Source organism: Rutidosis leptorrhynchoides, chromosome 2, assembly GCF_046630445.1.
Source record: "Rutidosis leptorrhynchoides isolate AG116_Rl617_1_P2 chromosome 2, CSIRO_AGI_Rlap_v1, whole genome shotgun sequence".
In the NCBI taxonomy this organism is placed as follows: Eukaryota; Viridiplantae; Streptophyta; class Magnoliopsida; order Asterales; family Asteraceae; genus Rutidosis; species Rutidosis leptorrhynchoides.
Genome location: NC_092334.1, coordinates 347706261 through 347733843, shown reverse-complemented (window position 1 = coordinate 347733843; position 27583 = coordinate 347706261). Strand labels below are relative to the sequence as shown.

At 35.4% G+C, this 27583-nt stretch overlaps 1 protein-coding gene across 1 annotated transcript; it reads left to right on the top strand.

Annotated features, from left to right (window-relative positions):
• LOC139891953 (uncharacterized) lies at nucleotides 1-27063 on the top strand. Its single transcript, XM_071874978.1, has 5 exons — nucleotides 1-331; nucleotides 669-718; nucleotides 25414-25537; nucleotides 26000-26107; nucleotides 26330-27063. The coding sequence occupies exons 1-5, from the start codon at nucleotides 136-138 to the stop codon at nucleotides 26950-26952; spliced, it is 1101 nt and encodes a 366-aa protein (XP_071731079.1). The 5' UTR covers nucleotides 1-135; the 3' UTR covers nucleotides 26953-27063.
• Nucleotides 27064-27583: the final 520 nt, after the last annotated feature.

The window sequence follows — 27583 nt, the reverse complement described above, 5'->3', positions numbered from 1 at the left end:
TGATAAGAACACCCGAATCATTTATTTCTATAATATATATTCACTCCTTTGAAAACTTAAAAGACCATTTTTTTTTCTTACACAAGCTCTTTCACACTCGCTTTCTCTAAACTTATCTATTTCTTGCCCAAATTAATGACTTACAAAAGTCCAACTGTTTTGTACTATTCCATAACCACCATCATCATCAGTGTTGTGTTGTTATGGGGAGCTGTAAGTGCCTCAAAACATTTGGATATAGGAACCTATGAGCTCAACAATGGCCATTTTTCAGTTAAATTCACCAACTGGGGTGCCACCATTATCTCTGTTTTTCTTCCTGATAAATATGGTATAAAACACACTTCTCTTATCTCTCTCTATATTTTTTTAGCTTTTTATTTTATATTATATGAATTTTCTTTATACTTTTGAAAATATAAACAATCATATAGTAGTATGTTGAATTTTTCTTTTTTGGGCCTTTGTAGAATCTTTCGGTAATTCTTATGCACTTACAGAAAGTTAAGCACAATTTTGTTCTTCCTAACAAAAATGTAGCACATACACAAATTCCACCTTTATCTATACGTTTTATAATTTTTGAGTTCTTATTTATCTAGTGAAAAAACCTGAAACATTTTGTATGATTTTTGGGAAATAAGAATGATCTTTGTATATATAATCAGGGAAAGTTGCAGATGTGGTTCTTGGATATGAATCTGTGGATACGTACAAGGTAAGATATATATTTTGATTTTTATATATGTCACTATTATTCATTTCTATGCCAAAAGTGTACTAAAATTTACCATAATTTCCAATATCCCATTTTCATATATATTTTTCCAATTGAATAATTTCAGATTTAATTGTTCACATTTTTTCTTTTTATGCCCGAGATAAGTGTTCTTTTTTCACTTTTTGCCAATAACATACTGTTTTAAGTATAAAAAAAAATTAGTCTTACTAGTTAGCAATATAATGATTGTATTTTTTATGTGCAATGTACATTTGAATTGAGACGAATTAAGTAAAACATATATTGTGATAGTGAGCTTTACAAACATAGCTTTGTCTATGGTTGGATTAAAGAATTGAACTATACAGGGGATTAATATAGATAACAAAAGGAACCACTTTTTGGTATAACGTATTGAATTATTATCATGATTTTCTACCATGTTGGAAATCACATTAAAAAATATATGTTTGACCGATCTCAATAAATAATTGGTTCACCTATAATGACTCAGGTTATTCCCAAAGCGGGTAGTCGTTCTAGGATTAGTCTGTTAAAAAAAAAAAAGTTGAATACCAGGTTAATAAAAAATAAATAATTGGTAACCAAGTATGAATGATATTTATTTATGTATTTACATATTCATTAATCTATATATATAAAAGGTATAAGGCAAATGAATAGTAAATTTTATAAACTTCACAAATCCACTCTAAACTTTTCATTTTATATTAATTCACACACACACACACACTCTCTCTGTAATAGTTCACTTTATAGTTTTTATAAACTTAATACAAACTTTTCATACAAACTTTTCACATTTTTTAATTTTACCATCAAACTTCTCATTATTATAAATCGACCACATAATTTTTTCATATCTAATAACTATTCATTATTATTATTATTATTATTATTATTATTATTATTATTATTATTATTATTATTATTATTATTATTAAATCAATCACATAAATTTTCACTTTATTATTGTTTGATTTTTTTTCCTTATTATAAATTAACTACGTAACTCATTTTTTTAATAACTGTTTTATTGTTATTATTATTATATATATATATATATATATATATATATATATATATATATATATATATATATATATATATATATATATATGGGCAGGATCAATGGGGAAGTAACCAATCGGGGGGAAGCAATTTTTTTTTTTTCCGTTTTTTTTGAATTTTTTTTTTCCGGCATCAAGATCACACGAAAATATGAACATTTAGAAGAGACACTTCGTGATGAATGTTATTATTTAGGCGGGAAAACGATCGAAAAAAATAACATTCAAGTTAATATTGTTCGTGAAGAATATGAACGTTTTTTTTTTCTTCATGTTTTGTGAAGTAAAATTTAGCCCGATTTAGAGTTTAGGGTTTAGGGTTTGGTGTTTTGGGTTTATTCCATAAACCCAAAACACTAAACCCTAAACCCTAAACTCTAAACCGTTCGTGTTAAAAACTCAATCTAAATCCTAAATCTAAACCCTATATCTAAACCCTAAACCCTAAATTTCTAAACCCTAATATCTAAACCCTATAAACCCTAATATCTAAACCTCAATATCTAAATCCCAATAGCTAAAACCTCAAAATACGCTCGAAAAACATGATAATTGTTATATATTACTTCTTCGAGCGTTTTCCCGCCAAAATAAAAACATTTATCACAAAGTGTCTCTACTAAATGTTCATATTTTCATCTCATCTATAATGTTCGTGAACAAAGTTTTTTCAAAAAAGCGAAAAAAAAAATGCTTCCCCTCGCTTGGTTACTTCCCTCTTGATCATATCACTATATATATATATATATATATATATATATATATATATATATATATATATATATATATATATATAGTTTTTTCCTATTTTATTAAATAGTTTGTACCAATTGTTGATGTACGTCTCACTTTATTGATTGGGCATTTAGATCTTTTTCTCTCAACAAGACGAAAAGTAAAACAAAAATGATGAATAATTACTTTCACGCTTATTACAAATCAATTCCATAACTATTTTTGGTTCTTCCTCGACAAAACGAAAAATAAAAAAAAGATAAATAATTACTTTCTGAATAATTAGCTATGTAATTAATGTTAATTAAGGGTGAAGAACCGGCGCAAAGCCAGGTCGCCCAACTAGTTATTACTAATGAAGTATTGTTTGTATAGTTATTTTATTTATCCATGAAAAGCTTCATGCTTTTAGGCGATTTTCAGTTATTAATTTATGTGAAATTATTTGTGTGCTATTAACATGATCAAACAATAGAAAATGTCAATATTTTAGCCTTATCTTTCAACAAACAATAAGTTTTCAAACAAATTGTGAAGATAATATCTAAATTGTATACCCTACCATGTTGCAAGACGACATTTGTATATCCGTTTGTCAAAATAAGTCGTAAGTTTTGACTTGAAAAGTTCAATTTGTAGTTTTATGCAATTTAATTAGCTGTGAAAGATTCCTACTAATCATGTAACTCATCTGATGGTTACGTATTATTATTTACTATTATTAGTTTATAAACTCGCGAGTTTGCGGATTATAATCTATATGAATAAAAGTACTACGGAGTTGAAATTGAACGATGTTATGTTATTATGTAACTGAATACAATATAAAAAGACATTTAAAATATGGTTAAATTAATTTGAAATTCAACTGAAAAAATAAAACACGCATTTTTTTTTGGACAAGATTGCCAGCTGCATAATGTCTTAAGTCTGATTATTATGATTTATATTAAGGATTAAATTATAAGAATGATTATAAAAGATGTTATTAAGTGTTTATATGGATGACACTCACGGACACAAATTCCTTATATCAACGACCGGTCTACGTTTCTTTTACCCATCCAAAGATACCCGTTAACGAATTAAAATTTTTTACCCGTACAATTAACCCAAAGATACCAACGATCAATGATTTATAAAATTATGCAATCAAACTAATAAAAAAATTAACAGAGCCACCATAATTAAGAAATATAACTAATAAAAATGTGTGATTAAAAAATAAGTAATAGTTTGTTGAGTAGTGAATAGTTTGCTCAATTCTTCAAGTGGGAGAATTTGATCAAAGGAACAAGTAGAAGAGAGCTTGACTTGGTGAACAAGTCGTAGGGAGCTTGACTTGGTGAACAAGTTGTAGGGAGCTTGACTTGGTTAACAAGTCGTAGAGATTATGTTGTCTTAATTAAATCTTCTAGTAGGAATGAAGTACGGAGCAAGTAATAGATATTTATGGAATGTCTTTTGCTTGAAGGACAAGTTTAACTTGGTGGTCAAGTTTAACTCTTCTTATAAATTGTAACCCCTAGCCTCATTGTAATGTGTGCACAAAATTAATAGTAGAAAATCTCTGGTTTGCGTCCGTGGAGTAAACCTTTCTCCGTGTTTTGGAGTTAGGATATAACCACGTTAAATACTCGTGTCGTTTGTACTTTATTTATCGTTTTAATTCGTTTGTCGTTCGTGGGTTAGTGATTAAGATCAATCGCTTGTCTTGGTTGGATCCCTAAATTCCTAACAAGTGGTATCAGAGCTCAAGGTTCGAGTATGGGCACGATGGCGAATTGAAAGTATGGGGAACGAATGGCGGGTATATGATGTGATGCAACATGTATCATGATCATGGGATCAGTCAACGGGGTCGATGATCGGATCGACGGGTCTTGTTTCTGAGAGATTTTCGATAAGATCCGGGTATGAGATCATTATCATTCCTTGCGATCCCATTCGAGGGAATTATGAACTTTCAAAATTCGGATTCTACTGCGCAGATGGAGGAGAAAAATCGTAACAGATTCGTTAACCGTTGGATTGGTTTGAAATTTGTACTGAAGGTGCTAGATACATAGTTCTAGTGGCCGTAAAAATTTGAGAAAGATCGAACCGTTAGATCTCGAGATATAGTTTTTCGAAGCTGCTTCCATTCAGGTTTAAACTGTTAGGATTCGGAGCTGTTAGAGAAGAAAAATCATTACGGGTTCGTTAACCGTCGAATCGTCTTAAAAATTCAACTGTAAGTAGGGATGGCAATGGTCACCCGATCCGGTGGATATCCACCGATCCACCCGCTTCGTGATGGATATGGATGAACCTAAATGGATATGGATACGGATATGGATGAACTTAAATGGATATGGATATGGACATGGATGAAAAGTTTCATCCATGGATATATCCATTACCACCAGAAATAAATATACGAATATATAAATATAGATATATGCTTACATATTTACTATTACATGTTCATTTACCGTTAGATTTACGTTTTGTTTTCAACCATATAATGAAATAACTATAATATATTACAATAAAATACGAATATCTAACAAAATAAACTTACATATCTCATATTTAATTTTTCATAATCTATGTTTTATAGTATTTTCGACAAAGATTACACATTCTTATGGATATATTTTAATTATATCATGTTATATTTATTTTTTCTATACTACGTTTTTTATTTTAATCGCATATTAGAAATTATTATAACATTTTTTAAATATCCATTGGATATCCATCAACCCGTTTAATTCACTGGATATGGATATGAATGGATGACATGAAACTAAATGGATATGGATATGGATATGGATGAACAAAAACTAAATGGATATGGATACGACATCACCCGATCCATATCCGATCCATTGCCATCCCTAACTGTAAGTAAAAGATGTATAGATCTAGTCGTGGTCAAAATTTGACAGTGATCAGACCGTTAGATCTGGAATTATTTGTTTCGAAGTTGCAGTTGTTCGGGTTTGGAGCTGCAGTGAGAGAAAAATCATAGAGGGTTAGTCTACCGTTGGATCAACGTGAAACTTGGACTTCTGGTTCCAGAAGTATTGATCTAAGAGTGGTAAAATTTTGGTGATGAATGGATCGTTGGATCTTGAGATACGATTTTTTAAGTTGCGGCAGTTTTATGAGAGAGTTCCGGTTTTGATGTTGCTAGTGGCGAGACGATTTGTTTTGCGAATCTTCGAGCGATAAAGGCTGTGATTTTTCAGAGATGTAGCTTTGTTATGGGAGCCAAAATATATTCCGGATGTGATGGACGGCGCTGTGGGCGCACCTCTCAGCGTGCGTGCGTTCCCTTGGTAACGTTGAGTTGATCCTGAAGTCTTGTATCGAAATCTCACTGGTCCGCACACAGACAGTTTGAGAGTTCCGTTTGGCGGCGGTATAGGTTGGGTCCGAACTATCGTTGAAGGGGAGCCTCATATGGATTTGGGTTTGAGAGGAGGTTTGTTATAGTGCAAACAATAGTCGTACATCGGATATAGGGAAGAAACAAATGTGTGTTTAAGAGGTGGTTTCTCTCAGGTTTGGGCGGTAAGGTAGCAAACAGTAGGGACACTCGTTTGGAAATCGACGGTGGGAGTTATCGTAGAAGTTTGGATAATCGCGGGTTGTAGTCTGGATGTGTGGATAGCGCAATGTGACATTTGCAGCATGTCGACGGTTGGTGCACCCCGTACTTGGCGCACGCGGTTGTGCACCCTCAGTGGATGAGTTGATCTTGGAGCCTTGTACCGTAAGTAGACTTGATGTGGTCCCATTCAAGTTGTGTTTCGAGGTTACGACAGGTACTAAAGAAGGTAGGATCTTGACTATCATTTGAGGGATGCCGAGTTGAACTTGGGTTTGAGGGGAGGTTTGTTATGGTGCAAACCAAAGTCGAACATCAGATTATTGAACGGGTAGACTAATGTATTTAGTCGAATATTCTATAGTATATGGAATATGTGGTCAGGGTTAGAGCTTCTCTCACTGAAGAATTGGTTTGAAGTTGTCAGATTTGAAGCATTCGACTGACGCTTTGGGTTTGGTTGACATTAGCACAACAAAGCAAGCGGGTTTCCTTTAGGGTGACCAATTAGGAATCTTCATATGATGGTAGAAGTGGATAATCTTGTAAGTCCTGGAACTTGAGCTTTCTAGAGGTTGTCCGGAATTCGATGGGAGTTTGGTAACCGATGAAAGTACCGAGCTAGTGGGAGTTTGACGACTAATGGGAGTTATGGAGACGGTTATGCAACGTGGGTCTCTGGTATTCACATGATTAGTGCGTATAACACTAGGGTACTTGGATGCTGCAAACATACCCTCGAATGGCAAATAGATTTGCAACTGACCGGTGGAACGAACCATATTCTTCTCAGATAGCCGCAGTTTTATTTCTTACTCGTACAGTGGAGCGTGCTTGGGATGAGAAGATGGGGTTTGTGATATTCATAGCTATGAGGAGGTCATTGTACCAGCGAGAAAGCGGAAAGTTGAAAAATTAGTAGATTTCGAGGTTGTGACTGCGTTCTCACTGGAGCCTTGATGAAGAGTCTACGAGGGCGTCTGTTGGATTTTCTGATTGTCGGTAAAAGGAAATCATAGATAGACGGGAAATTCTGTACGAGGGTGATCACTGACATGTGAGTTCGGGATTGGACATGTCTAGAGTGATCAGTGAGGCGGTGTAGTCTCATGAAGAATCCTATAATTGAAGAGTTGCATACTTCAATTGATCTTCTGGTGTAAGAAGATGATCTTCGGGTAAGAAGATGGTGGTGCAAGAAATCGAGATGGACCATGTTAGTAACTGGAGATTGGGTTGAAGCTTAGCGGTTTTGATGTCGAAAGACTTCCTTCCCACATGTGTGGAAGAGCGGCGTGACCCGAATGTTTGATTCCAGCGGTATCAAAAGTCGTAGCTGATAGGAGACCGAGAGTTTCTATGGGTATTTGAACAACATTGACAGTTGAGGCGGTTATTGGTTTCTAGTTCTGACAAGTAGTGTTGAAGACCTTGTATCGAAAGTCTACTCATTCGACGTATGTGATGAGTGTGCGTGTCCCAAATAGAGTTTGGCGGTATAATGGTGGTTTGACGTTCTTGGTTGGAATGGAGATTGATGACCGGGTTTGTTCAAAATCTTCAAGTGGGAGATTGTTGAGTAGTGAAGAGTTTGCTCAAAGTCTTCAAGTGGGAGATTGTTGAAGGTGTGAAGAATTTGGTCAAAGGAACAAGTAAAAGAGAACTTGACTTGGTGAAAAAGTCGTATGGAGCTTGAATTGCTGAACAAGTTGTAGGGAGCTTGACTTGGTGAACAAGTCGTAGAGATTATGTTGCCTTAATTAGATCTTCTAGTAGGAATGGAGTATGAACCAAGTAATAGATATTTATGGAATATCTTTTGCTTGAAGGACAAGTTTAACTTGGTGGACAAGTTTAACTTGGTGGACAAGTTTAACTCTTCCTATAAATTGTAATCCCTAGCCTCATTGTAATTGTTGGAATTCATCATATTAACAAGTTATATTAACAAGCATGTCAAAACCCGATTTTAAAGTGAAGTGGAAGCAATTTTACATAAACAAAATTAATATGAGTTTAACCTTTTAAACATGAATTCCAAAATAGATCAAGTCTAGAAATATACTTACAAATATAAGAGTGCTAGTAATGGGATGTACCTACTCCAAGTTAGGAGGTTACAAGATGATGAAGATGATGATGAAATAGCAACTTCTAACTTGAAGTCTCAAGTGTGTAATACCCCAAGCTATAACCCCAACACTCTTGCCTTTAGTTAGGATTTGTATGACACTTGAATTGAGCTTGTAAAAAAAAATTGTGAACACTCCTTTGAGCTACAAAGGCCACGGCCTAGCAGCCTTTTTTGCTGCAGAATATTCAGTTTTTTTACTAGCTTAGAATGTGTATATCACTTGAAAGATGATGGTCAAGCATGGGTACAAGTAATATGCCATGCTCCTATGTAGTTGTGTATGTTGGAAGTAACAAAAAGAGTATGGAATCTTGTCTTGGAGACCAAAATTCTGCACTCTACTTATTTTATAAAACCATGTCTTAATAAATATATGAACATGTTATCTACATATATATAAAACATGTAATAGTTTTGTTACTTTTATATTTTATAAACCTTTTATAAAATATAACACAACATAATTATTTAAACTTATAAACAATTATATATAAATTATCCAAATAATTTATCTCAAGTGATATTATTTTAGAAAACCGATTTTCTAAAATCCAAGTGTCGCGTATTTATTTAATGATCCAACCGTTAAGATTAAATACTTGTAAAGTGTCGGTAAGCTTGTTATTGGGTATGACCCGACTTGGATCATAACATATCAGCCACATTAATTAAATATGTCTCTCGGGCATACGAAAAACCTTCAATCTCCCACTTGCACGAGGAACATAAGAAATTAATGCAAGTGATGGATACCACCTAACGACCGTCCATCACCCCCAATATGTTATGACTTTTGCCATTCAATAACATCATCCCTTTCGAGTTTCCATCTCGAATATGAATAGGTGAATCTTTCATTATTTCCTTTCGTCCTAGATGTCATGTTAAATCCAAGAGACACAGAGTGATCACTCTCTTCTAGATTTAACTTTATCAGGCCTTAGACATCTGACTCTCAACGAATAAGAGGGACAAATTCCATCTTGACTACATACGTCCTAAATATGTACCTTGCATTGTACCTGAGCTCTTCCTTATGAACTACCATATTTCAGAATAGCGAAGGAAAGAATCAAGGCACCATACTTGGTAAATATCCGAACCCAATATGTATCTCAGGTCAGAGGATACAATGATATTCGCCTTTACTCAAGATTACATGTGATCAACCACAAAGGCTCCATTTAGTAAATCTTGAGGGCGGGTCTTCCAATATTTGTATCCCACAAATATCCACGAACCTTGGTTGCAACCTTGCCCCACATTCATCCCGTGAATGTATACCAATCCAAGTTCATAATAGTCTAAACCTCACACTTGTTCCCACGAATGTGATCGACTACGGAATTTAGAATAATTACTTATTCATGGATAAAATATGCAAAATAGGAACATGACTCAAAATAAATTAATACCATAATTATATTAATGAGTTTGAATAATTTCGTTCCGTTACAATACTTAAAACAGATTATGACCAATCACTAGAATATCGAAGCCCTAATGCACAAACATGTCCTGTATGTTTTGCTCCATGTAAGAGCTTCGTGAGAGGATCCGCTATATTAAGATCTGTGTGAACTTTGCGAATACATATCTTTCCCTTTTCAACTTCATCCCTTATGTAGTTGAATCTCCGCTCAATGTGACGGGTCTTTTGGTGAGCACGAGGTTCCTTGATTTGAGCAATCGCACCCTCGTTGTCACAAAAGATCTCAAGAGGGTCCTGAATGGAAGGGACCACTCCTAAGTCGTCTATGAATTTCTTCATCCATGCAGCTTCCTGAGCTGCCAATGAGGCGGCAATGTATTCTGACTCTGTAGTGGATAATGCAACAACATCCTGTTTTGAACTCTTCCAAGAGAACGCACCACCATTTAATGTGAAGACATAACCGGATTGTGATCGAGAATCATCTCGATCAGTTTGGAAACACGCGTCCACGTAACCCTTTACAGCAAGTTCCTCCTCACCAGATCCATATATTAGAAACATATCCTTAGTCCTCCTAAGGTATTTCAATATACTTTTAACCGCAATCCAATGACTGTTTCCTGAGTTATTCTGGTATCTACTTGTCAAGCTTAGGGGGCATGACACATCCGGTCTAGTGCATATCATTGCATACATGATTGACCCAATAGCAGATGCATAAGGGACTCTCTTCATTCTCTCTTGTTCATCTTTCGTGGTAGGGCACTGAGATGAACTGAGAGGCGTTCCTCTTTGAATAGGTACCAAACCACTCTTAGAGTTCTCCATCTTGAACCTTTTCAAGACCTTTTCAATGTATGCACTTTGATTCAAACCTATCAGTTTCTTGGATCTATTCCTATAGATCCCAATCCCCAAAACGTATTGTGCTTCTCCAAGATCCTTAATGGAGAAGCATTTACTTAGCCAAGTTTTAACACTTTGCATTGCCGGAATATCATTTCCAAATAACAATATATCGTCCACATAAAGTACAAGGAACATGATTGTGCTCCCACTAGCCTTCTTGTATACACAAGCTTCATCACCATTTTTAATGAAGTCAAATTTCTTGGCTTCCTCATTAAAACGATGATTCCACATTCTAGATGCTTGTTTCAATCCGTAGATTGACTTATTTAGCTTGCATACCTTTTTAGGATATTTCGGATCAACAAAACCTTCAGGTTGAACCATATAGACATCTTCCTCAAGATGTCCATTTAGGAAAGCGGTCTTGACATCCATTTGCCATATTTCATAATCATAATGAGCAGCAATGGCAAGTAATATCCTAATAGACTTTAGCATTGCCACAGGCGAAAAAGTTTCATCATAGTCAACCCCTTGAGTTTGAGTGAAACCTTTTGCTACAAGTCTAGCTTTATATGTATCCAAGTTTCCATGTATGTCGGTTTTCATCTTGAAAAGCCATTTACAATCAACTAGCCTAGGGTCAGTAGGTTGTTCAACAAGTTCTCAAACTTGGTTGTCATACATGGATTGCATCTCAGCGTTCATGGCTTCCTGTCATTTATCCTTATCAATCCTTGATAAAGCATCTTGGTAGTTTGTTGGTTCATCCAAATCAACCACATAGCAACCATCCATGAGAAACCCATATCTCTCAGGAGGATTACTAATCCTACCAGATCTGCGAACGTCTTGTGCATTTTGATCATCCATTTGATCACTCTCAACATTTTCATGTTGAGTGCTAGTGTCAACCAATTGTGTATCATCTACTTGATCTTGAACCTCTTCAAGATCTATCTTCCTTTCACTATTTCCTTCCATTAGGAACTTAGTTTCAAGGAATTCAGCCTTTCGAGCAACAAATACATTCTGCTCGGATGGATCATAGAAACAATATCCCATATCATCCTTGGGATATCCTATGAAGATACACTTCGTGGATCGAGCATTCAACTTATTAGGGACGTAACGCTTAGGATAAGCTTCACATCCCCATACCTTTAAGTATGATAGAGATGGAGGTTTTCCAAACCACATCTCATGAGGAGTTCGTTCCACTTTCTTGGTTGGGGCCATATTTAAAATACGAGCCGCGGAGCATAGACAATAACCCCAAAATGATAGAGGTAACGAGCTTCTAGCCATCATAGATCGAACCATATCCATTAGGGTTCGGTTCCTCCTTTCGGAAACTCCATTTAGTTGGGGTGTTCCAGGAGGAGTGAGCTGCGAGATAATCCCACAACTTTTAAGATGATCTTGGAAAACATCGCTTAGGTATTCACCTCCTCTATCGGTACGAAGTACCTTGATTGTCTTATTGAGTTGATTTTGTACTTCGCTTTGATACTCTTTGAATGCTTCAAAAGTTTCGTCCTTATGTCTTAACAAGTAGACATATCCGAAACGACTGAAGTCATCAATGAAAGTAACGAAGTATCTTTCACCATTCCGAGTTATGGGCTTAAAGGGTCCACATACATCTGAATGTATTAATCCCAATAAGTCCTTAGCCCTTTCGTAGGTCCCTTTGAAAGGTGCTTTAGTCATTTTGCCTTGTAAACAAGATTCACATACATCAAATGAGTCTAGTTCATTTGATTTCAAAAGGCCATTCTTTTGAAGTGTATGCATTCGATTCTTGTTTATGTGACCAAGGCGACAATGCCATAAGTAGGAATCACTCAAATCCCTTTTGAGTTTCTTGGTGCTAGTATGGTATATTGAGCTACTAGATGATGTGTCATCATGAACCAATTCATAAATTCCATTTGAAGGCGAAGCCTTAAAATAGAATACATTATCTAAATAAACGTGGATATCATCATTAACAAAATTAAGATAAAAACCACATTGTTTTAAACGGGAAAATGAAATAATGTTTCGACATAAATCCGGTGCATACAAAACATTGTTCAAAATAAGTTTCAAACCACTTGGAAGCTTTAATACAAAGTCTCCTTGAGCCTTCACTTGCACTTTGGCTCCATTACCCATAAAGAGACTTGATGTTCTCGTTTGCTTGCTACTTCTTTTGAACCCCTGCAAAGAATTGCAAATGTGAGTTCCACATCCAGTGTCTAATACCCATGTATTAGAAGAAGTGATACTAAGCTCTATATATACCATATATATATTACCTGAGGTTTGCCCCGCATCCCTCTTTTCCTTCAACTCCTTAAGGTAGACCGGGCAGTTGCGTTTCCAGTGACCCATTTCACCGCAACCGAAGCACGGGTCTTCCTTGGGGTTTGCTTGTCCGGCAACCTTTTGCTTCTTGTTATTGTTTTTGGTTGGGGTAATCATCCTCCCCTTTCCCTTGCCTTGATGGGTGGGTCCTTTCCTCTTAGCCGCCTTTGGCTTAGAGGTGTTGTTACCTTTGGACCCACCATCATTGATCATTAGCACGGGTGAAGCCCTCTTACCCATGCTAGTTTCCGCCGTCCTAAGCATGCCATGAAGTTCGCCAATGGTCTTATCCATCCCATTCATATTGTAATTAATTACAAATTGGTCAAACCTCTTTGACAAGGAGTTTAGGATAAGATCCGTGGCTAGCTCATTAGATATGTTGAGATTAAGACGGTTTGCGCGATCAGTGAGGCTTTTCATCTTAAGGACATAAGATGAAACGGATTGGGAGTCGTCCATACGACATGCATGAAGCGCTCGAACGGTCTCGAAGCGCTCGACTCGTGCTTGTTGAAGGAACATCTCCTTCAATTGCGTGATCATGTCGTATGCAGTATGATGCTCGAAATCCTTTTGGAGTTCGGGTATCATAGTCCCAAGCATTAGGCAAGCGACTTGCACCGAATCGGCGCAATACTTATCCCAATAAGCCATGCCTTCCGTATCATCCTCGTCGGGTTGATCGGGAATGGGGTCTTCCAACACATACGCCTTATCCTCAAGTTTGAGGACAATCCTAAGATTGCGGAACCAATCCATAAAGTTCGTATGGTTGAGTTTGTCTTTCTCGAGGAGAGACCTTAACGATAGGTTGTTCAAGTTAATAGGTGCGTTTTGCATGTTGTTGTTATTGGCGGCCATCTACAAAATTTAACAAAGTTCATTTAAGTATCGATTTTAAATTTAATAAACAATACCCTTTTAAATTTTAATTGACTTATTAAATATTAGAATCCAACGGTAAATCAAATTTCGGTTAGGTGACCTTTATCCCGTTATTTGATTTAGCTAGGTAGTCATTTATATGACAATTGCAATCCTTTTGCAACTTCTAAATTATGGGATCATGCAATCGGATTGCATGGCATATTTATCCCATCAACGCCTATTTGTTCCTCATGCTTCGGTGACCCTAAGTTCATGATTCCCAAATCAAGTCGTCCTACTTGTATAAACATGTAAAATTAACATACAAGTGGTTAGGTGACCTTTATCCCACAAGCATGCGAATTTTACCTTAACCATATTAGTTAGCTCATAACGGTTAGGTGACCTTTATCCCATTATGAGTTCCCTACTATGTTTAAGTATCCCACAAAAGGATGGCGTTATACTTGTTTACCTTGTTTTAGTTTTAAAGGGATTTTCGGCTTTCTTTATTCTAGTTTAAGAAAACATATTGCCATACACCAACATGCATTTGGTGTATAGTACATTATGAAAAACCTATTTTCATGTCTTAGTAATAAAACCAATTACTTGATATAAACCATTTTATATACATTGTCATCTTGTTCTTAATAACCATTTATTGGTGTCCTTTTGTTGTTTTAAATATAACCAATTATACTGTCGTTTTGCAAGTTGTTAACATGTGATTTTCTTGTATCAACCAAACATACAAACACAATAATCATACAAGCATGCATAACAACAATGTTCACAATCAAGCCAAAGTGGTGGACACTTGTTTAGCCGAAAACAAGTGTCACCGGTAAAGGGTTAAATCACAAAGTAAGAGATTTTTAAAATCTCCCACTAACTCTTGCATCCATATGCTCCATCTTGTGATTTTCTTCATCATCTTGAATCTTCATTTCTTTTTACAAAAAAAAAATATACAACCTAATACATTTTTTCTAGGAAAAAGAAATTACATCCTAATCTATTTTACATACCAAGATAAAATAAATTACATCACCAAATTACAAAAAATAATTACAATATTACAAACCAAATGAATGAATTAATATTACAAGCCATAAGAATGAATAAAACAACCAAATCATTCAACCATCCAAACATAAGGTCTAGGCTTAATTGTGAACAACAACAAACAACAAAACTTGACCAAATTTGAAGCTCCAAACCCTTTTGGAAGCCCCAAAAATTCGGCCAAAAAAGCACCCCACCCAAAACCCAAATTTTTTTTTACATTCTAATTTCATGCATGTTACTAGAATGTAATCTAAATGGGTTTTAAAGCCAAATACAAGAAGCATATTTCTATGACCTCGGCTCTAGATACCATTGTTGGAATTCATCATATTAACAAGTTATATTAACAAGCATGTCAAAACCCGATTTTAAAGTGAAGCGGAAGCAATTTTACATAAACAAAATTAATATGAGTTTAACCTTTTAAACATGAATTCCAAAATAGATCAAGTCTAGAAATATACTTACAAATATAAGAGTGCTAGTAAAGGGATGTACCTACTCCAAGTTAGGAGGTTACAAGATGATGAAGATGATGATGAAATAGCAACTTGTAACTTGAAGTCTCAAGTGTGTAATACCCCAAGCTATAACCCCAACACTCTTGCCTTTAGTTAGGATTTGTATGACACTTTGTAACGACCCGTCAAAATCGCTATTGACGCGGCACGTTAATCATTGATTCCACAGTGAGGTTTTGACCTCTATATGATACGTTTTGATAAAATATTGCATTCATTAAAATAAGTGACTTTCTAAACATAGAAAGTTATAAACATGTGGGCGAGTGCTTAGGTATAAGCAAAACCCCAAAATACATAAGTCTTTAATTTACAGGTTGACATCACAGTCCAATTATTTATTACACAACGCAGTTTTATTTTGAATGCAATAAACTTTGTACAAAGCATGAGAGACTCCATGCAGGCAACAAGCACATCACAGCGGAAGCATTCTAAGGACCTGAGAATAAAACATGCTAAAAAGTCAACACGAATGTTGGTGAGTTATAGGTTTAATTGCTCGAGTCATAAACATATATAAAGATAGACCACAAGATTTCATCAAAAGTTTATCAATAGATTCTACGTAACAGAGCACCCTGGTAACTAAACTTAACGCTATAGTGATAATTACCCCATTCGTTTTAATACGCGCAAACCAACGTGTCTTAAACTCAAATAATATACGTCCGTTAAAAGGCTAGCGCTCTAGCTCGGACGGGGATGTCAAGCCCTATGGATCCATATACAATTATTCGCGCCCACCAGTCCATATCCTATGTACTGGCAGCTACTAGTTACCAAAGCTAAGGGATTTTCGGTTTAACTCAGTGTAGAATTTTGTATGTACTTGTGTCTTATTGCGTTTAAAATAAATTGCATGTATTCTCAGCCCAAAAATATTTAAAGTATTTAAAAAGGGAGACTATAACTCACAGTTCAATATTGCGATTCAATATTGTAGGCAAATTGCGTAGACGTAATGATGGTAGACGACTGTATGGTTGGCCTTGGATTCAAGAACAATACCCCGAATAATACCTAATATTTCCTTAGCTTAAAGCGGTTTGAAACCCGAATTAAAACACCCTCGTATATAACTTATTATAATTAAACTTAAATTTAAAATTATAATTATAATATAAATATAAATATAAATATTGAGAGTTTAATTTGAAAAAAATTCGTCGAACGAACTGCGTATTTATATTACTTTTCGATTTACTGTAGCTCATGCGATCGCATGAGTTTTCAGTGTTTTTGCCATGCGATCGCATGGCCGCCTTTTCCGTTTTTGTTTGCTAGTTCGTCGACATCAAATAGTGTTACTGTAGCAAATAGTGTTTTACTGTAGCAAATAGTGTTTTACTGTAGCAAATCACTGTAGCAAACTCGTTTTCACTGTAGCACTGTAGCAAAATACGGTTTCACTGTAGCAAATAGTGTTTTACTGTAGCAAATTCATTTTTACTGTAGCAATTAATGTTTTACTGTAGGAAAGTCGTTTTTACTTGTACATCTTATAATATATATATATACATACATAATATTAAATCATAAAGAGAATTGGTTTAAATTAGTAGAAATTTTTCGGGTCATCACAGTACCTCCCCGTTAAAGAAAATTTCGTCCCGAAATTTTGAGTAGTACCTGTTTCATGAGCGATATCAGTGAACAAATGTGGATACTTTTGCTTCATTTGATCTTCACGTTCCCAAGTAAACTCGGGTCCTCGTCTTGCGTTCCAACGAACCCTAACTATCGGTATTTTGCTTTGTTTTAATTGTTTGACCTCACGGTCCATGATTTCAACAGGTTCTTCGATAAAATGGAGTTTATCATTAATTCGTATTTCGTCAAGAGGAATTACGACATCCTCTTCAGCTAAACATTTCTTCAAATTTGACACGTGAAATGTGTCGTGAACACTACTAAGTTCTTGCGGTAGCTTTAATCGATAAGCAACTGCTCCAATTCTTTCGGTGATTTCAAAGGGTCCTACGTACCTAGGACTTAGCTTTCCTCGTTTACCGAATCGTACAACGCCTTTCCAGGGTGACACTTTCAACATGACTTTGTCGCCCACTTGAAATTCTAGCGGTTTTCTTCTTACATCAGCATAACTCTTTTGGCGACTCATGGCCGTTTTCAATCGCTGTTGTATTTGAATGATCTTTTCGGTGGTTTCTTGAATAATTTCTGGTCCAGTAAGTTGTCTTTCTCCTACTTCACTCCAACAGATAGGAGATCTGCACTTTCTACCGTAAAGTGCTTCAAATGGTGCTGCGTTGATGCTCGTATGATAGCTGTTATTGTATGAAAATTCTGCCAACGGTAAGTGTCGATCCCAACTGGTTCCAAAGTCAATCACGCATGCCCGTAACATGTCTTCCAATGTTTGTATTGTTCTTTCACTTTGACCATCTGTCTGTGGGTGATAAGCGGTGCTCATATCTAATCGAGTTCCCAATGCTTTTTGTAATGACTGCCAGAAACGTGATGTGAATCGGGTGTCGCGATCAGATATGATAGAGATGGGTACACCATGCCTGGAAACTACTTCCTTCAAATATAGGCGTGCTAATTTCTCCATACTGTCTGTCTCCTTTATTGGTAGAAAGTGAGCTGATTTAGTTAGACGATCAACTATCACCCAAATAGTATCATGACTACTTGCAGTCCTTGGCAATTTCGTAATGAAATCCATGGTTATTCTTTCCCATTTCCACTGTGGAATTCCTGGTTGTTGCAGTAATCCTGACGGCTTTTGGTGCTCAGCTTTAACCTTTGCACACGTCAAACATTTGCTTACATAAGTAGCAATTTCTGTCTTCATATTAGGCCACCAATAAAACTTCTTGAGATCGTGGTACATTTTCCCGTTTCCTGGGTGAATTGAGTACCTCGTTTTGTGTGCTTCATCTAGTACTAGTTGCCTTAGATTACCATGTTTTGGTACCCATATCCTATCAGCAAAATACAGGGTTCCATCGGCTTTTACTTCAAGCTGTTTTTCTAACCCTCTGCTCATTTCGCCTTTTTCATTTTCTTCTTTTAAAGTCTCTAACTGTGCTACTTGAATTTGCTTTGTGAGATCAGTACGAATTGTAATATTCAAAGCTCGGACCCTAAGAGGTTTTACTCTTTCTTTTCTACTTAGGGCATCAGCTACAACATTAGCCTTTCCGGGGTGGTAACGGATTTCACAATCGTAATCGTTTAACAACTCTACCCAGCGACGTTGTCTCATATTGAGTTGTTTTTGATCAAAAATATGCTGAAGACTCTTATGGTCGGTGTACACTGTACACTTGGTGCCATATAGATAGTGTCTCCATATTTTGAGTGCAAAAACTACAGCTCCAAGTTCCAAATCGTGTGTCGTATAGTTCTTTTCATGAATTTTTAGTTGTCGTGAGGCATATGCGATAACTTTTGTGCGTTGCATTAATACACATCCTAAACCTTGGCGCGAAGCGTCACAATAGATCACGAAATCATCATTTCCTTCTGGTAATGACAAAATGGGTGCAGACGTTAACTTCTTCTTTAATAACTGGAATGAGGATTCCTGTTCCGTGGACCAATCATACTTCTTTCCCTTTTGAGTCAATGAAGTTAAGGGTTTGGCGATTCTAGAGAAATCTTGAATGAATCTTCGGTAGTAACCAGCAAGACCTAAGAATTGGCGGATTTGTGTTGGAGTCTTCGGTGTTTCCCATTTACTAATGGCTTCGATCTTGGCAGGGTCAACTTTAATTCCATGTTTACTGACAACATGTCCCAAAAATTGTACTTCTTGTAACCAGAAATCACACTTCGAAAATTTTGCGTACAATTCTTCTTTCTTGAGTATCTCCAGTACCAGTCTTAAGTGTTGCTCATGTTCTTCCTTGTTCTTCGAGTAAATCAATATGTCATCGATAAAAACAATGACAAATTTGTCTAAATACGGTCTACAGATGCGATTCATTAGATCCATGAATACTGCTGGAGCATTAGTTAATCCAAAAGGCATGACTAAAAATTCATAGTGACCGTAACGGGTTCTGAACGCTGTTTTAGGAACATCTTCTTCCTTCACTCTCAGTTGATGATATCCGGAGCGTAGATCAATCTTAGAATAAACACTTGATCCTTGCAATTGATCAAACAAATCATCAATCCTCGGTAATGGGTACCGATTCTTGATCGTTAATTTGTTTAATTCTCTGTAATCTATGCACATTCTCATAGATCCATCCTTCTTCTTGACGAACAGAATAGGAGCACCCCAAGGTGAAAAACTAGGACGAATAAATCCACGGTCCGATAATTCTTGCAACTGGTCTTGTAATTCTTGCATTTCTGAAGGTGCAAGTCTATATGGAGATCGGGCTACAGGTGCAGCTCCTGGTATGAGATCAATCTGGAATTCTACACATCTGAGTGGAGGTAGCCCCGGTAATTCTTTTGGAAATACTCCGGGATATTCTCTTACAACTGGCATGTCATCAATGCTTCTTTCTTCAGTATCGATCTTCTTTACGTGTGCCAGAATAGCATAACAACCTTTTCTTATAAGTTTCTGGGCCTTCATGCAGCTGATAAAGTTCAGTTTTGAGTTGTTCTTCTCCCCATAAATCATTAATGACGTTTCATCCTTACGAGGGATGCGGATTGCTTTCTCAGCGCAAACAACTTCCGCTCTTATTTTGGACATCCAGTCCATGCCAACGATTACATCAAAACTTCCTAATTCTACGGGTATCAAATCAATTTTGAAGGTTTCACCAGCGAGATTCATTTCGCAACCATGGCAAATTTTATCGGCTTTTATCAGTTTACCATTAGCTAATTCAATAGTATATTTATCGTCTAGAGGTAATGATGCACATTTTAGTTTAAAACTAAAGTCTTTACACATATAACTTCTATCAGCACCCGTATCAAACATAATAGAAGCTAGTTGATTATTAACGGTAAACGTACCCGTGACAAGATTAGGATCCTCACGTGCTTTACTGGCACTAACATTAAATGCCCTCCCACGTGCGGGTTCTTTGTTCTTCTCCTTATCAGGGCATTGATTTATAAAGTGACCAGACTTCCCGCATCCATAACATTTCTTGACATCGGTCGATTTTGTCTTTACTTCAGAAACGGTGGCATAACAATCTTTCGCCACATGTCCTTTCTTGTTACACTTGTCACAGACCACTTGGCAATAACCTGCATGATGTGTGTAACATCTTTTGCAGAACGGATGGGGTCCCTTATAGTTTGGACTTGCAGTTGCCCCATCTTGGTTACCTTTAAAAGTTTCTTGTTTCTTCAGGTGAGTACTTTTGCCCTTATAGTCTTCCCATTTCCTCTTTCCTTCAGTTGTCTTGACTTCGGTAATTGGTGCCTTAATCGAACTCTCTGTGATCTGGTCCATGAGTTGGTGTGCCATTGTCATGGCTTCCTGCATCGTATTCGGTTTGGACGATGTAACATTTCCTTTGATATTGATCGATAAACCGTCAATATACATTTCTATCTTTCGTTTCTCGTTTGGCACCAATTCGGGACACAACAAGGCTAGTTCCATGAAACGCTTTTCATAGTTATTGAGATTCGCGCCGATAACCTTCAGATTACGTAACTCAGATTCCATTTTTCTGATCTCGTTTCGAGGACAGTACTCCTCGATTAGCATCTTTTTCAGTTCTTCCCAAGAGATATCATATGCCGTATCTATTCCTTCTGCTTTAGCATAATTGTTCCACCAAGTAAGTGCACCATCTTGCAACGTGCACGAAGCATACTTTGACTTGTCTCCGTTCGCACAATTACTGATTTTGAAAACGGACTCCATCTTTTCAAACCATCGGGTTAGACCGACTGGTCCCTCAGTTCCACTAAACGTCTGTGGTTTGCATCCTTGAAAAGTTTTGTATGAGCATCCGTTTCGTGAGTTTGTGTTTACGGCTGCTGCTTTGGCTGCTGCTTCGGCTGTTGCTTTTGCTGCCTCGGCTGCAGCAATTCTTTCATTCACACGTTTCTCGACTAGTTGCTCAAACTCAGCATCCGACATTTGAGACATGTTTCTTCAATAAACACAACAGATATAATTTAATCATATAGAATATTATAGGTAAAATGAGTTGTCAATAGTTAATCGTAGCATATTAATAATATGAACCGATTATTATAAAAGCCTTTTCTTCTTATTAGCATTTTATAATTATTTCTAGGGTATTACCTACCCATTAAGTTCATACATAATAGCTAGTACAAAGAATCAACTACTAAAATCCTAATAATATTCCACTATGAAAATTATAGCGAGTTACTACATTATTATGTAATAATAATAATAAGAAGTAGTAATAATACAAATAATCATTCCATGCATTTATTATTAATAAACCAAAATAATACAATACCATACAATACTGATATTTTACATATGCTTATTTTACATAACAAGATAGAGTAGCACACATAAGCAATAAAATAGCGCATGGAAGATTTATGGTTGCGAGGTCGTTTATTCAGAACTATCAGAAACTTCTTCCCATTTGGTTCTCTCTGCCAATTGTTTGTGTGCACATGGTCCGACAGACATTCTGGCAGTGTATTTTATTTTTAGTTGGGGTTTTGAGGTACCCGTTACCTCAGTGGGTTTATTACAATATGGGTGGTTACGGATCGAATGGTCCTGTTCTTTTTTAATAATTAAGGACATTTTATTATTGTGGTTGTTTTTATTATCTATAGCAAGTTGGAATTTCTCCTTAGTGATCTCTTTTATTTCATTAGCGAAATCCTCCTCCTTACTGATCTCGTCTGATGACGAACTGTCTGAGTCATGTGTAGGAGAATATGATGACGAACTGCAAGAATATGTACCGGTGGTCATGAACCGAAATCTGCCAGGCGTAATCGGCACAACCCGCCCGTCGGCGGTATATCTGGACCAATGTCCATATTTGTTTAAAAATGGACGATCCTCTTTTACTCCAGGGATCATGGGTCCATGCCAACGATACTGTGGCTCCGGAAAACTAAAGCTGGGTGGAGCTGGAACCTCCTCTGGGTTTACCGGGAGTTGAGATTCCCCGGCTAACACAATTTCTTCTTTAATAGGTATTTGAACGCCCTTTTCAGTTGTGGATAGAATAGATTCAGTGTCCGATTCCGAGTCGTACAAAATGATAGGATTAGAAGAAGTCATCTATCACATAATTGAAACAACAATTACGTTAGCATATAAATATATCACATATAATGTTTTTGACCAAATAATAAGCAAAAATCAGGAAAAACAGATATGGTCATAGTCCAGACTCACTAATGCATCCTAACAATTACCAGTTAAACACAATAATATAATTTCTGGTTCCCTATGACCTCAAGCTCGGATACCAACTGTAACGACCCGTCAAAATCGCTATTGACGCGGCACGTTAATCATTGATTCCACAGTGAGGTTTTGACCTCTATATGATACGTTTTGATAAAATATTGCATTCATTAAAATAAGTGACTTTCTAAACATAGAAAGTTATAAACATGTGGGCGAGTGCTTAGGTATAAGCAAAACCCCAAAATACATAAGTCTTTAATTTACAGGTTGACATCACAGTCCAATTATTTATTACACAACGCAGTTTTATTTTGAATGCAATAAACTTTGTACAAAGCATGAGAGACTCCATGCAGGCAACAAGCACATCACAGCGGAAGCATTCTAAGGACCTGAGAATAAAACATGCTAAAAAGTCAACACGAATGTTGGTGAGTTATAGGTTTAATTGCTCGAGTCATAAACATATATAAAGATAGACCACAAGATTTCATCAAAAGTTTATCAATAGATTCTACGTAACAGAGCACCCTGGTAACTAAACTTAACGCTATAGTGATAATTACCCCATTCGTTTTAATACGCGCAAACCAACGTGTCTTAAACTCAAATAATATACGTCCGTTAAAAGGCTAGCGCTCTAGCTCGGACGGGGATGTCAAGCCCTATGGATCCATATACAATTATTCGCGCCCACCAGTCCATATCCTATGTACTGGCAGCTACTAGTTACCAAAGCTAAGGGATTTTCGGTTTAACTCAGTGTAGAATTTTGTATGTACTTGTGTCTTATTGCGTTTAAAATAAATTGCATGTATTCTCAGCCCAAAAATATTTAAAGTATTTAAAAAGGGAGACTATAACTCACAGTTCAATATTGCGATTCAATATTGTAGGCAAATTGCGTAGACGTAATGATGGTAGACGACTGTATGGTTGGCCTTGGATTCAAGAACAATACCCCGAATAATACCTAATATTTCCTTAGCTTAAAGCGGTTTGAAACCCGAATTAAAACACCCTCGTATATAACTTATTATAATTAAACTTAAATTTAAAATTATAATTATAATATAAATATAAATATAAATATTGAGAGTTTAATTTGAAAAAAATTCGTCGAACGAACTGCGTATTTATATTACTTTTCGATTTACTGTAGCTCATGCGATCGCATGAGTTTTCAGTGTTTTTGCCATGCGATCGCATGGCCGCCTTTTCCGTTTTTGTTTGCTAGTTCGTCGACATCAAATAGTGTTACTGTAGCAAATAGTGTTTTACTGTAGCAAATAGTGTTTTACTGTAGCAAATCACTGTAGCAAACTCGTTTTCACTGTAGCACTGTAGCAAAATACGGTTTCACTGTAGCAAATAGTGTTTTACTGTAGCAAATTCATTTTTACTGTAGCAATTAATGTTTTACTGTAGGAAAGTCGTTTTTACTTGTACATCTTATAATATATATATATACATACATATATGTATATTTACATAATATTAAATCATAAAGAGAATTGGTTTAAATTAGTAGAAATTTTTCGGGTCATCACACACTTGAATTGAGCTTGTAAAAAAAAATTGTGAACACTCCTTTGAGCTACAAAGGCCACGGCCTAGCAGCCTTTTTTGCTGCAGAATATTCAGTTTTTTTACTAGCTTAGAATGTGTATATCACTTGAAAGATGATGGTCAAGCATGGGTACAAGTAATATGCCATGCTCCTATGTAGTTGTGTATGTTGGAAGTAACAAAAAGAGTATGGAATCTTGTCTTGGAGACCAAAATTCTGCACTCTACTTATTTTATAAAACCATGTCTTAATAAATATATGAACATGTTATCTACATATATATAAAACATGTAATAGTTTTGTTACTTTTATATTTTATAAACCTTTTATAAAATATAACACAACATAATTATTTAAACTTATAAACAATTATATATAAATTATCCAAATAATTTATCTCAAGTGATATTATTTTAGAAAACCGATTTTCTAAAATCCAAGTGTCGCGTATTTATTTAACGATCCAACCGTTAAGATTAAATACTTGTAAAGTGTCAGTAAGCTTGTTATTGGGTATGACCCGACTTGGATCATAACATATCAGCCATATTAATTAAATATGTCTCTCGGGCATACGAAAAACCTTCAGTAATGTGTGCACAAAATTAATAGTAGAAAATCTCTGATTAATTACATTCAAAATGATTTAACTTGATACTTAAGGGAGCTTCGGTTATAGATAGTGTTCGAGATGGTTGCCTTTTAAGTACGAGATTTCCCGTTTCCCCTGTATTTTTGTAACTCTTGTTGAGGACGTTTCTTCTGAAAAACAACCTCGATTATATATAAGTTTTCGTTATTTTTGAAAAAAAATAAACAAATAAAATTAACTTGATACTTCTCTCTAGTTTGTGTTGCAGTCTTCAAGACTTGAACACATGGCCTTGAAAAATAAACAATCATATTGCAAAATGTCCTCTTATTTTTTGTTCAAACTCTAGATGTAATAGTTCTTGTAATTTAAACTCTTTAATTGGTCATCCTTTGCTGATCTAGCTCAAATGCTAGTTCTTTTTAATAAAATTAACCGTTCCAAAAAAAGATTGCTCTTTTAATATGTTAAGAAAATCACAACTTGTATTTTATTCATCGAAGCCAGTAATTAAGTAACTAAAATTTGTTTCTGTTTCATTTTTATGTTATCGTAGAATGATACCACCTACTTTGGATCTATAGTGGGACGGGTCGCAAACCGAATTGGAGGAGCTAAATTTACGTTAAAGGGAACCACTTACAAGTTGGATGCTAATGAAAAGACTAACATGCTTCATGGTACATCTCACACATCGTCACTCTTTATTAATGTGTACTTACACACATTAAACTACATTATATTTAATAAACTCATTTTTTTAACTATTTAAATTTGTAAGTAATAATATACACACATAACAAAGTAAATATTAATTTGAATTGATTAGTGTAATCCAAATTGTATTATTTTAAAAAAAAATTATAGCTTAATTAAATACTTCATAACTTGGGTCACATAAACACGTATTAAAACTCTTTTAACAACTATTTTTTACAAAAAATAAATAAAAAATAAAAAAAATAGATAGCCAAAGTCAAACACTGCCACGTCTAGTATTCCTTTCCATGGTTTAAATTTTAACAAGTAAAATGTGGAGTTTGCAATTACATTGTATGAAATACGATTTGAGATCGATTTCGTTGACTCGTTTATTTTAGCGTCTCTCGAACTCAGTTTCAATAGCTTCCTTTCGATTTCAGGAGGGCATCGAGGATTTAGTGATGTTGTTTGGGACGTCACAAAGTACCAAAAGGACGGCGAAACTCCAAGCATTGTCTTCACATATAATAGTTTCGATGGTGAAGAAGGTAAAATTTCATCTCGTATTCACATAATTGCCCTTTTAGACATCTCGCATATTTATATAACCTAATGAATATTAGACTATTAGGATGGCTCAACCCAATTGTATAGATGAGCTCGGTACATTAAAATATATTACAGTTTTAAATGTTCAAATGTACTATATATATAATTGATCAATGATACTCAATAATCGACATGGTTTCTATTGTTATATATTGAATCAGGATTTCCTGGAGCTCTTAAAGTTGCAGTGACCTATTCGTTAGTTGGTAAGTATATACTAAGCGTAAAAATGGAAGCAAAATCGCTAAACAAGGCTACACCAGTCAACTTAGCGCAACACACGTATTGGAACCTTGGAGGTCATAATAGCGGCGATATCTTATCAGAAAAGATCAAAATCTTCGGGTCCCACTTCACGCCAACAGACGCCAACCTCATTCCAACAGGAAAAATATTATCCGTTAAGAATACACCCTATGATCTCCTAAAACCAACGGTCATAAAAAACAAGATCAAAAAACTTCCTCATGGTTATGACATAAACTATGTGTTAGATGGCGAAAAGGGTAAGAAAATGAAAGTTGCCGCTGTTGTATGGGATGAAAAGAGCGGTAGATCGATGAAATTGACAACAAACGCGCCAGGTGTGCAGTTTTATACGGGGAATTATATAGATAATGTGAAGGGAAAAGATGGATGTGTTTATGAAGCGCATGCTGGATTGGCTTTAGAGACACAAGGGTTTCCGGATTCGGTCAATCATCCTAACTTCCCTTCGCAAATTGTTAATCCTGGTCAGATTTATAAGCATAGAATGTTGTATACGTTCTCAATTGAGCAGTAGTGGAAATATAGTTATTGAAATTGAAATAAATTATGCATCTTCTATGAGCTTAAGGTTGTGTGTAATGTGATTGGTAATAATGGAGATATGATTCTTGTTTTTGCTTCTACATTTACATTAGATTGATTGTTTGAAACTAATAAAAAGCATTGCCTTTAGTATAGGTTGATTGTTTGAATAATAAAAATGAATTTCTGAATAAATAAAAAAAACACAAGACAAAAAATTTAGTTACTCAAAGATATTTACTAGTAAGGCCTAAATTATGAGCAGTTAATTGTTGAAATGTTAATCAAAAGGATAAACGGATGAAGTTTGAACAACCTCTGTAATATTTTGAGACCATTTTGAACATTTTTTTCTTGATTGAATTTTATAATCTTGTTAATATTAAAATACATTAGATAATTTTCTCATAATAATTTTCTCTCAATAATTGTCTGTTTGTTAATATTAAAATAGGTTAGATAAATATTAAATTTTCAATTGTTATAATTCAGTAGGCTTATAACTACCTTTAATGGTTTGATGTTATAATTCAGTAGGCTTATAACTACCTTTAGTGGTTTGATTCTTGATTAAGAATACAAATAAAATTATAAGAGGAGCAAAGAGAGTATATGAGAAGAGT